Source organism: Gopherus flavomarginatus, chromosome 7 (assembly GCF_025201925.1).
Source record: "Gopherus flavomarginatus isolate rGopFla2 chromosome 7, rGopFla2.mat.asm, whole genome shotgun sequence".
NCBI classification, from domain to species: domain Eukaryota; kingdom Metazoa; phylum Chordata; order Testudines; family Testudinidae; genus Gopherus; species Gopherus flavomarginatus.
In genome coordinates this window covers 24,626,327-24,638,314 of record NC_066623.1, presented here as the reverse complement: position 1 = coordinate 24,638,314, position 11,988 = coordinate 24,626,327, and the positions used below count along the sequence as shown (strand labels likewise).

The following is an 11,988-nucleotide window of genomic DNA, read 5'->3' as shown; positions in this document are numbered from 1 at the left end:
AGTGATTTACATGTCCTGTTCCATTCCCTTTGGCATATATTTTTTGGATTTTTTTTATAACAGTGGGTGAATCTTCATTTAAATTTTACATTTAAACAAGATGATAAAAACAAGAATACAAACAAATGTACAGCATTCATCATGAAAAATTGATAGGGTTCGACCCTCTTTGACAGGACATCTCAACAGATATTAGGCGTAAATTGACAACAGCCCTGTTGACTGCAATGGAGCTGAGCCTACTCACGCTAGCTCAGAATCAGGTTTTCATTAGTACCTTTAAAAGTACTTAAGGGAGATGTTACAAGGACTCTCAATTTTGATTCAAGATTTACCTTCAAACATTCATAATAGAATTAGAACAAGTATAATTCTCGGTCCTAAACCATTTAACAAAATAAGAACTCGAGCTTGCACTCTGAATCAACACCTTAGAACTTTGCACAGAGACTTCAAGCAGCCAAGAGTCTAAATTTCCAGATGGTATCCCACATAAATACACTATATTTTACATTTGGGGCAGGCAGAGATAGACATTCATCCTTTGAAGTCACTGAGCTCCACAAGATGGTCAGTGATTTGTCAAACCTGTGTTGCATACATCAATTGGGCTGATAGTCATTCCGAAGATGCATTGCAGTGGGTTCAAAAAACTAGAAGAAAAGGTACAAGGGAAATTTTAGTCATGTGCTGCTAACAATGCAGTCAATCAATAACGCAACTCAGCTATTGATTCCCAGCTGCCTCAGCAGGCTTAAACCAGCAACTTATTGTAAGGGAGAATCTTCTCAGGATTAGAAGCAACATTTGCTACTGGGATCAGCAAAGCTCAATTCTATGTATGATAATGACTCTGGCTAGTTCTTTTGCAGTTCATTTTATTTTCCAGTGGTTAAAATGAAGCATGATGTTATATACATTGCAAGGGTCAGCGAAGTCTTCTGAATGTTAGCATATTATTGTATATGGGACTGGGCGACAGGGGATGGATCACTTGGTGATTACCTATTCTGTTCATTCCCTCTGGAGCACCTGACATTTGCCACTGTCAGAAGACAGAATACTGGGCTAGATGGACCATTGGTCTTATCCAGTATGGCCATTCTTATGTTAAATGCCTTTCCAGTTCTCACACTTCTTTCTCCTGGTCTATCCACTCTGCTGCTGCTAAAATCAATTCCTCACTCAAATCTCTGTGCGGTTTCTGCATCACATTCAAACTCTACATCTTCTCGTTTAAGCCCCTGCAAAGCTTCCTTCCTCTATCCCACCATGCTCATCTCCAGGTATGTGCATAACAGGAACAGCGAGAGTTACAATATGGAGGTTCCAAGAAAACCTACAATTTGGGAAGTGATATAAATCTTCATTCTTCAGGTCATAAACCAAACTCTTACTGATTGTGAAAGATGGAGAAAGATTCCCTCGGGGCAGATGTTCCCATAACTGCCCACTGCAGGGCTTCTTGGGCCTTCCAGTGAAGCAGCTAGCCAATGTCAGAGACTGGACACTGGAGTTGATGGACCGCTAGTCAAATTTTTAATGGCAATTGCTATCTTCCTAATACGTTATTCTTTGCACTTTGGTTTCGGACAGTATGCTCATGTAGAACTGTGTGAACAAAGTTTATCTGGGGGGAATTTATTATCCCTCGTATATTATTTCCACAGTTAGGGCTATTTCAGGTCTAGGGCAACTTTCACTGAAGCAACCTATATTTTTTTTCAAATTAGTTAGATTCTCCACTCATAAATCCCTGTATCTGGCTTGTCTGTCCTGGTGGTTTTGGAATGGTGCCTCCCACTGTGCTCAGCAGATGAGTGTATGCATGCAAATACAGTTGGCAGTATTCCAGTGTCATGTAGGTGTGATGAGGAAGTCACATTCTGATACTTTGCAGCTAAATTAATTACAAATTGACCTTACATAGAAAGAGAATAAGTCCTCTTAGAGTAGTGGTTTTAATGCTTTGATTTTTTATATTATAAATGGTACATCCATGCTGCTGCAGTTAAACATCTGTCAGCATTTCAGTTATAAATCTATCTTTGCAGAGGCTTATAACATGGCTACCAAAATTCATTGTGGTCTAGAAACTGACATCTGTGGTTTCAGGACATTTTTATATAAAACATTACAAACACTTCAATTTTCCTGTTACGAACTGCACGGGAGGAAAAAATCAGTGGGACTCTAATTATAAAGCCAAGCAAACTGCAGGCAGAACATTGTGTTAGCTTCATTTCACAACTCTGCTGATACAACTGTGGCCCTGCAACACCACTGCTACTCCAGCCCTGAACAGGTGTTGAGCAATAATGGCCAAGTGTGTCAAAAATACCAAACCGTGTGGTGGTTTTATGATATGGAGAATTGCTGTTTATGGACAAAGAAAAGTCATTTCCACCCATGCTCTAGCTAAGATTTGACTCATTTCTCTTTACCCTATTTTCTTCATGAACAGAAAATTCCCATAATCCTCTTGTTTTAACTTGCATTTGCTTTTCTTTCATTTTAGAGGGTTTTGTCATATTACTTAAACGTAATGTAGGCCTGGGCATAAGTAACTTACTTGCCTCATTTCTTAGTGGGTATGACAGGCAAGGTAAATTGATCAGTCGGCTAGAGACAGGATGTCTGCATTAGCTGAGATAAGAGGGAATATCAGGATACTGTTTACAATGGACAAAATAAGCCTGGAACGTAAGATGAGGTAAAAAGTAAGTCGTGCGTGCACAATATGTGAACAGAGCATGCTGTACAGGGATTGATTCTTGCAGAATAGCCAAACCAATCCGGAAGCGTGTGATGCAATGTATAGTTAAGAATGCAAGTGTTATTAGTGTTGGTAAAGATGTATATAAGGAAAACTTTTGCCTATACCCACCCCCTATACTTGAATCTGATGAACTCAGCATAGCTTTGATGTATGCAAATAAAGGAGCCTGAGTGACGAGACTGGAGTCAAAATGAGTTCTTTGGTAACTGAGTGGTAGAGGTCTCAGGGGACCCCCAACAAAGATCAAACCAGCAATTTTACAAAAAATTTGATAAAGTTATATGTGAGATTCTCTGATCCAGCTGAGTTGTACTTGGCACAGGACCAGCGCGGGGGATAGGATCTGACATTACACCATTTATGCAACCCCCACTCCTGATGTCATGAAGTATCAACTGCATAAAACAAACCAGCCTGGAAGGCTGCCAGGGTCTGTTCAAGAACCCAGAGTTCAGCTGGATCCAGTGCACCAACTTTCCCGGCCACGCACCATAATCCAGATTTTGGGAGGACAGTATGACATAGGACCTGCTGTGTCAGCACTCTGCCATCAGTGGATTCCTCCCTCTAGGAGACATCCTCCAATGCTTGGATTCACTGGGTTAATTGCTGCCTTGCACAGAGGGATTGGTACAAAGGGCCCATAAATTTAGCCTGTGGTATACCTGTGACCAATGGGCATAAGTACTCCATTTTTAGCTTGTTGATATTGATGGGATTTATATATACATTAGGGCAACATTTTTCCCTTGGTCATTTTGTTAGTATATTTTCCCTTGTGGCATTTTCTATTGTTCTGCATATAGAAACAACACTGAGAATAAGTAAACATGGCAAGACACTTCTTTCAATACACAAAAATCTAATTATTGCATCTGTGTATCTAATATTTTTATGTTTTCCTTTTAATTGTGTTTTCCAGAATTGTACAGTTCTCTAATAAGAAAATCATTTAATGATAATGATTTAACATTTATAAAGCACTGCACCTCCTTATGAAGTGCTTTACAAATTGTATTAACTGACACACCATGCAAACTATACAGGGATCAGTTCATTCACCCCTAAAATGCAGCCACTTTTGATTTGGGCAATAAGCAGTAACTATATGATAGCGCACAGCAATACTTCCCAAAAGTCTAAGGGACAGATCTTCAGCTGGTGTAAATCAGCATGGCTCCATTGACTTCAGTGAAACTATGCAGATTCACTCCAGATGAAGGTCTGACTCCAGATCACGAGGTAAGGAAGAATACTATAGCTACTGAAATAAAAAGAAGAATTTGGGCAGACTATATAATGTTCTGAATTGGAAAACAACCAAGACGCCTGTGTTAACACACCTGCTCTTACAAAAAGTGCCATGGATCTTTATTACAAATGATCCAGAGCTCATTGTTATGTCTCATCTAAAAAATGGTTGGTCAGTTTCTCAGCTAGTACAAAGTGGCATCATTCCGTTGACCTTGCTCAGAGGAGCTACGTCCAGTTTAAATCAGCTGAGGATCTGACCCAGTAGTTCTAGCCCCACAGTCCACCATAAAACATACTGGAGAAATCTTGATTGAATACAGACTAAAGGGATAAAAGGACCACCTTCAGAAACACCAACACCACTTATTGCAACAGTATGTATGATTTCCTTAAAGGTCTCCCAATCCAGATTACCCTTGCTTAGATTCTGAGATCTGACTGTACAAAGTGGATTTATTTTAAAAAAATGCAGACACACATGCAAGCTGTTATTCATTTCGGAAGCCCAAGTGATAAATAATTAAAACTATACCTTTATATGGTCCATATTATAAGGATCCAGACCTCTTGTAGGCCCTAATCCTGCAAAGCATTTAAGCACGTGTGTAACTTTGCTCTATGATTAGTAGAACTATTCACCCCAGTTCTGCAAAGCACTTCAGCACATTCATGATTGGGGACACTAGTCCCTGATAATATTACTATACAGAATGCACCATAGTGTTAGCACATGTAATGGATATTTGGATAATATTAATGTATTTATTTTTTTAAAAGACGTAATAAATTATTTTTAAAAAATCTAATAAAACTGGATTGTTATATAAAAATGTGCATAGGTTGCTACTTTTTTTGGAAATGTAAGGCTCTATGGATGAGCCGAATGAGCCACTTCCGTAAAGTAGATGCATGTTTATTGACTAATCTCCATTGACTTCTTATACAAGTTATACACTGATCCAATGTAGTCAGAGTATGAAAAATATTAATGATGATCAAAGATATTGTGGCAGGATTCAATTTGCTAAAACAATTTATTTCAGTAGCATATCCCTGTTTAGTAACTTTGGGCCTAATCCTGCAATTGAGTTGAATTGGCCTGTTTACATGGCCCAAGCTTTGCAGAATTATGCCTTGAATAGAAAAGATTTATATAGCAAAATGACTGTAGGCATTTCAGGCAATAATGAAAAGTTAGTGAGATAGTATAATAGATTATAATTCTAACAATGAATATCAAAGCCATCATTCTTCACAAATGAGTAAACAAAAAGCAAAATGTAATTTATGGAGAAGTGTCTGAAAAATAGAAACACTGACCGAGTTCTGTAGTTCTGCTTTAGGATTTCTGCCATATTATAAGGCTAGTCCTGAAAATAATTTCTCAGTTGTGTGTGTCTTTTGGGAGCATTTAAAAGTGAAACATGAAAAATGATTGCAGTCAGCACTATCCGAAAAGCCTTTAAAATGTGTAGGGTTAATATTTATGGTAATATACTTGGTTCAACTTAAATTTTTCATAGCAACTGTGGGAAAACAACAATAGTCTTTCATTTTCCATCCTCAATTTAGAATTTCAGAGCAAGATCCTCATTTGATACAAATCAGAACAGCTCCAATAAAGTCAGTGGAGTTTACAACAGTTTACAATAGCTGAGTATCTGCCCCTCAAACTCTTACACTACAGTTCATGTAATAATTATGTATTGTATATATTTGTTTTAGGGGAACCTGAATATTTCTGACTGGTTGCGTGTGTGTGTGTGAGAGAGAGAGAAATATATACGTTTTCACTCTCTGTTGAGTATTCAGTATTGTTCAAATGTGGCCATTCTTTCTGTAACTCTCACACACAAAGCAAAGTATATTCATAAAATCCATTGCAATGTATTAGGTGGTTCAAAGACAACATGGTAACAAAGTAAACACCTCATGGGTTGCATCATTCTTTTGTCCCATCAGCTGTATTTAGGTGAAAGAGAATAAGTTCAAAGGAGAATTTAAGCTATTAGAAGAAAGATTTAGGGTTTTAATGACTGCCTGAAAACGGTAAGCTAATCATTGACAGATTAACCCAGGAGCATTCAATTTGCATCATATGCATCTTTTCCACAACACCTAGGAATAAGTCTGGGAATACTAAGGACAGGACATTTTGCTGCTTAATGCAAGTAAAACTAAATCTTTTAAACAAAGTTATGCAGAGGGGGATGGGGTATATGCATGTGTGTATTCAAACTTTATTGAGGTAAAAAGATGCACCAGGGTTTGATAGATAGATAGATATGATGGAGCAGTATTTAGAGAATGTACAATGCAAGTGCAGCCAATTTTTTCCTACTGTTTAATGTTTAGAATGCATCTTAATTTTTTCTTTCTTTTAAGAGACAATGCAAAATAAACTCATCATTTTAAGGCAATCATAGAAGATATTTGGGTTCTTAGCTCCTTCATTTCACTTCTTCAACAAATACTATACCATTCCTTGTCACACCTAACAAGATTAAGCGATGAAAGAAATAAAATTTGCTAGGAATACTGTCATATATACAGTCTTAGACAACTGCCCCCAACCTGCTCAAAGTATGTAGAAAGAAATTTAATTTCTCCCCTATGAATAGTATTACTTCCTTGTCTTCAATACTCCTTTCTCACTGGCTGCTAATGTATATTATTACAAATGTCCATGCTGCAAAGAACTGAGTAACTGAAGTTCCAAGGCTGATTTAAAAAAAAAAATGCTGGCCCCTAAAGCATAATTTCATTCTGTAACAGTTGAACACAATTAAACACTAGTACTCACTTCCATAGTGTCTTTTGAAAGGTAAACAACCCAATATACCAGGTTGAATCCTGCAAATGCCACTGGAAAGAGGATCCGGGAATACTGGTCTATTTTACTAGTGCCTCCGATTGCTGGTGGTGGTGGTGGCAGTGGTGGGGCTGGCAGGGGAATAGATGTTGGTTGACCTTGAGATGCACTATTGGACATTATGCTGGCTTCAGGGGACTGGTCTGTCTGAGAGGTTGTGGAGTTCATTCGCTTCTTTAGGTTACAGTTGGAATCAGAATGCTGTAGGGAGAAAACATTACCAGATTCTCAGCTGTCAGATTTGAGACACATGTTTGCAGTTTCTTTCAACATACTGAAATTAGGCTTCCTTCTGCCTTTCTGCTTGGTTTTCTGAGCATTGTTGTTGTGGTTTTTTGTTGTTTTTTTTGTTGTTTTTATATTCCTCGTTGTACAGTTTAAAGCAGACACAAAACTAATACACATAGACATGCTAATGGCCAGAGTCAGTCCTCAGGTGTATATATGTGCATCACTCTCACGACATGAAAGATACATGCAGATATCTGAGGCAATATTTGTCTCAGAGCTTTGATATAAGATGATCGAAGAAAAAGTGTTCTATGTATAATGTTGTTTACCATTATTATATATGTGGGCTGGGTGAGGGAGGGAAAGACAATAGATCAGAAGAGGAACCGGAGAGAAAAGACAAATGAGAGAACACAGAAGAAAAGAGATGAAGTAGACATAAATCCCGTACTTCTCTTCTACGTCAGTGCCTCAACTTATAGGGCCAAATTCTACTCTCAGATATGTGCACACAAATCCCATTGGCTCCAACAGATGTTGCATACAGATAGCTGAGGACAGACATTTTCTCTAACTAGGATTTTTCTGCCACTTTTTTATAGCATAATCTGTGTTTAATAAAAATGAAACCCTGCTGTTTCTCATGCTTTGCAGAATAGCACTGACCATCACTGATCACTGACATCAACATCTGTTCCTCCATTGTTCCCCTTGCCAAACTACCCCTCACAGAACCCAACCATGCTGTGAAATCCATAAAATTCAGCCAGACCCATTGATGCATTAGGTGTTTGCCTTCCCTATAAAGTATCCAGAGAATGCCCAGTTCATTGTCAAATGTTTTCCTATCCTGCTTGATTCAGAAAGACTGAAAACAGGTTGACTGTGCTTATTAAGCATGGATGAACTCTCCTGGGGCTCCTTAACCTGAGGTATCTATGCTCAGTTCTATCTTAATTCTTTCTCGATTCCTGCCACTGAAGTTTTTCTACCATTGAGACTGTTATTTATTGTTTATATTACCGTAGCATGTGAGAGCCTCAGTCATAGACCAGAATCCTATTGTGCTGGTTGCTGTAGAAACACAGAACAAATGACAGCCCTTACCCCAAAGAGTTAACAATCCAGTGGATTCACTGATTCTGCTCAGTTCTGTCTACTATCATCATAGCTAGGCTTGAAGCTTACAGAATCTGAGGAAGGAAGGTGTCCCAAGAACCTATGTTTCAGGGTAATGGATAAAAATGTTGGCACTTAAATTGGGTATAATCTCTGTGGATGTGAATTAGTGAAAAACCTAAAGAGCTTTTTCAGTCATCCTCTGCAGAAACAGAATGACTGAAACTGATGACTGAAGTCTTCGGCAATTTAAATGCCATTAGATTAACAAGAATGCTTGTATTGTAAAATAGAATTGTCATATTACTTCTTCAGACAATGCACAATCAACGGACAGTCAGCTTTGGCAGGGGATGTTATGCAGGCCAAAAGTATAACTGGGTTAAAAAATGAATTAGATAAGTTTATGGAGGATAAATCCATCAATGGCTATTAGCCAAGATGGTCAGGGACACAACCCCATAATCTGAGTGTCTTCTAACTGCCAGAAACTGGGACTGGACAACATTTCCCTGTTCTGTTCATTCCCTCTGAATTATATGGCACCAGCCACAGTCAGAAATCAAGATACTGGGCTATATGGACCATTGTCTGACCCAATATGGCCATTTCTATGTTTTTGTATTTGAATTGTATAGCACGGTAAAATGCTGTTGGATATCTAGTTTTGGTTACAAAACTGTGCAAAATTCATTATTTGGACATTGATTTTTATGACAGTCATTTCTTTAAGAACATCCCAGTGTCTTATTGTAAAAGTTTTATGGCTTGATTCTTCAGCTGCTCCATGCATCAGATTTCATTTCAATGCAGAAGCTGCAGGATTGGACCTTAAGCATTTAAAGAGATGAACATGTGTTTGTGACAGGTTGGATCACAGAAACCCCCTTGGGAACTGCCAACTGATGTGCCAAGACTACTTCTGCCCCTGCCAGCTTGGGACCCCAGCACCTTGACTTGCTGAGCCAGAAACACCTGTCTGCTCCAACACAGACCCAGGGTCTGAATTACTTGTCCCAAAGTTGCAGCCTTACCTGAAAGCAGCTAACAGAAGTGTTCTTGCCTTTAACACTCAGATGCCAAACTCCCAATGGGGTCCAAAACCTAAATAAATTCATTTTACCCTATATAATGCTTATACAGGGTAAACTCCTAAATTGTTTGCCCTCTATAACACTGATAGAAATAAACACAGCCATTTGCCACCCCCCCGAGTATTAATGCATACTCTGGGTTAATTAATAAGTAAAAAGTGATTTTATTAAATACAGAAAGTAGGATTTATGTGGTTTTAAGTAGTAACAGAGAGAACAAAGTGAATTGCCAAGTAAAATAAAATAAAACACGCAAGTCTATGTCTAATCAAACTGAATACAGATAAAATCTCACCCTGAGAGATGTTTCAATAAATCTGTTTCACAAACTGGATGCCTTCCTAATCTGGGCACAATCCTTTGCCCTGGTACAGCCCTTGTTCCAGCTCAGGTGGTAGCTAGGGGATTCCTCATGATGGCTTCCGTCTCTTTGTTCTGTTCCACCCATTTATATATCTTTTGCATAAGGCAGCAATCCTTTGTCCCTCTGGGTCCCCCCACACCCTTCTCAATGGAAGAGCACTAGGTTAAAGATGGATTCCAGTTCAGATGACATGATCACATGTCACTGTAAGACTTCATTACCCACTTGCCAGCACACACCTATACAGGAAGACTTACAGGTAAAACAGAGCCATCTGCAGTCAGTTAATGGGAGTCCTGGTTAATGGGAGTCATCAAGACTCCAAACCACCATTAATGGTCCCCACTTTGCATAATTACAATAGGCCCTCAGCTATAGTTCATATACTATATTCAGATACAAGAGTGGTACATTTATACAAATAGGATGATCACACTCAGTAGATTGTAAGCTTTGTAATGATACCTTACAAGAGACCTTTTGCATGAAGCATATTCCAGTTACATGAGCATATTTTTATAAAATCATATAGAGTTCAACATCACAGTGTTGAAACAGTTATTCTATTCTATGATAATCTATAGTTAATATCATGCACTTACGGATAGACAGATAACCTGGTATTGACAATATGTCTTATGTTTGGTGAACAAAAGGAATGTAAAAGAATTATCTTCTTAGTATTCAGTATCACTGCTAGAGTATGAAAGAGAACCACACACTTCTCACAAGAGGCCAGATTCTGCTCATGGATGCACATGCTGATTTCCCATTGAAATTGATGGAAGTTGTATATGTGTATCCACTTGCAGAATTTGGTCTAAGAAAACATAAACAGAAGGCAATGGAGAAAAATAAGCTTCTATTTGCACAACAGATAATGCTTTTTCTTTCTCTCACTGTTTCTACCCCTCCCCGCACACGTTTCTTTCCTGAATCCCAAGCCCCTGCCCACACTATGTCAAGTAACTGAAGAGAAACATGTTTTGCAGATGGATTATAAGTGGCATACATACTGTGAGGCTATGTCTATCTGGAACACAGATGTTTGATTTTTGTATTTTCCAGTTACACTGCAAGCAGCAGACAGGTTTGAAGGGGGAATCATCCACAGATGTGTCACAGAAACAGAAAGAGGGTTACCCATGTGCACTGGCACTAATCATAATAATCCTTCTCTCTAAACAGACTGGTTGTTTGAGCCTGAGCCATTACTTCCGCTCAGAGTCACTATCCCATTCTGCTTCTGTGCCCTGCTTTCGAAACTGGAATGTTGCTAGACATGCAATGTGGTTTGTCTTTAGCTTTTGTACAAGAGGGCTTGGTCTCTCCACAGTGGAGGAAAATGAGCAGAATTTTTTTTTAAAAAAGTGTTTATTATTTCATCCTATCACTTGTCAATAAACAGCATTCTGACATATATAAATCAGGACAAATTCTGCCTTGAATTACACTGGTGTAAATCAGGATTCAGTACACTGAAGTCGAGGAGGTACCATGGTGTATAGCTGGTCGAAATGGGTATATCTACACAGCCCAAATAGACAGACATAGGCTAGTGGGGCTCACACTAGTGTTCTAAAATAATTGTGTAGGTGCTGCTTTGATGCTGCTCAGGCAGGAGCTTGGGCTCTGAAGTCCATCCCCATTCCTAGGCTTCAGAGCCCAAGTTCCAGCCCAAGCTGCAACTTCAAAACACTGTTTCTAGAGCACTAGCCAAGCCCTGCTAGCCCAAGTCTGTCAACCAGGGCTGTGGAAGCTCTCTCCCCCAGGCTGTATAGACATCCACAGTGAAAAGAAAAATAGGCCCACATGTTGCTGATGATGCTTTGGCAGAAGGTACATTAACATTCTTTCTATTGTTCTACTGTTAATGCAAAGATAGCAAATCCTTTTGTATAGGGAGTTGGTTGAGGGGAGCTGAGGTGGTGATTTTGTCAGTGGGTTTATTAAATCTTTTTGTTATATTTATGTTGCTGCAAGGGTGGGTTATCTGCAGGGACTTGCTGCAGGTTGTTTATTGGGGGACGTATTTTTAAGAGTGAAGTATTCCCAGAGCATGGTGTGGGCAGTTCTTTATTTAGTATAGCACAAATTTTAAGAAATAAATATCTCTACCCATAGATGCTGGAACTGGGAGAGTGGGGGGGCAGGGATGCTGCCACATCCCTCTGGCTTGAAGTGGTTTTCATCATATACAGGGTTTATAGTTTGATTCAATGGCTCTCAGGACCCCCAATATATGAATTGTTCCAGCACCCCTGTCCCTACCATG

The 11,988-nt window shown here is 39.0% G+C and overlaps 1 protein-coding gene across 3 annotated transcripts in view; it reads right to left on the bottom strand.

Annotated features, from left to right (window-relative positions):
• Positions 1-228: 228 nt before the first annotated feature.
• The window catches only part of GABRA6 (gamma-aminobutyric acid type A receptor subunit alpha6), a 30,483-nt gene continuing 18,723 nt past the window's right edge, over positions 229-11,988 (bottom strand). The window contains exons 9-10 of one of the 3 annotated variants that reach the window (XM_050962732.1): positions 6,837-7,106; positions 229-653 (exon numbers count right to left, since the gene is read on the bottom strand). In XM_050962732.1, coding sequence (XP_050818689.1) covers positions 603-653; positions 6,837-7,106 — 321 coding nt within the window. In that variant the 3' untranslated portion in view covers positions 229-602. Of the gene's footprint in view, positions 654-6,786; positions 7,107-11,988 lie in introns of those variants that run through there. The other 2 variants (XM_050962734.1, XM_050962733.1) reach the window with 2 other exon arrangements.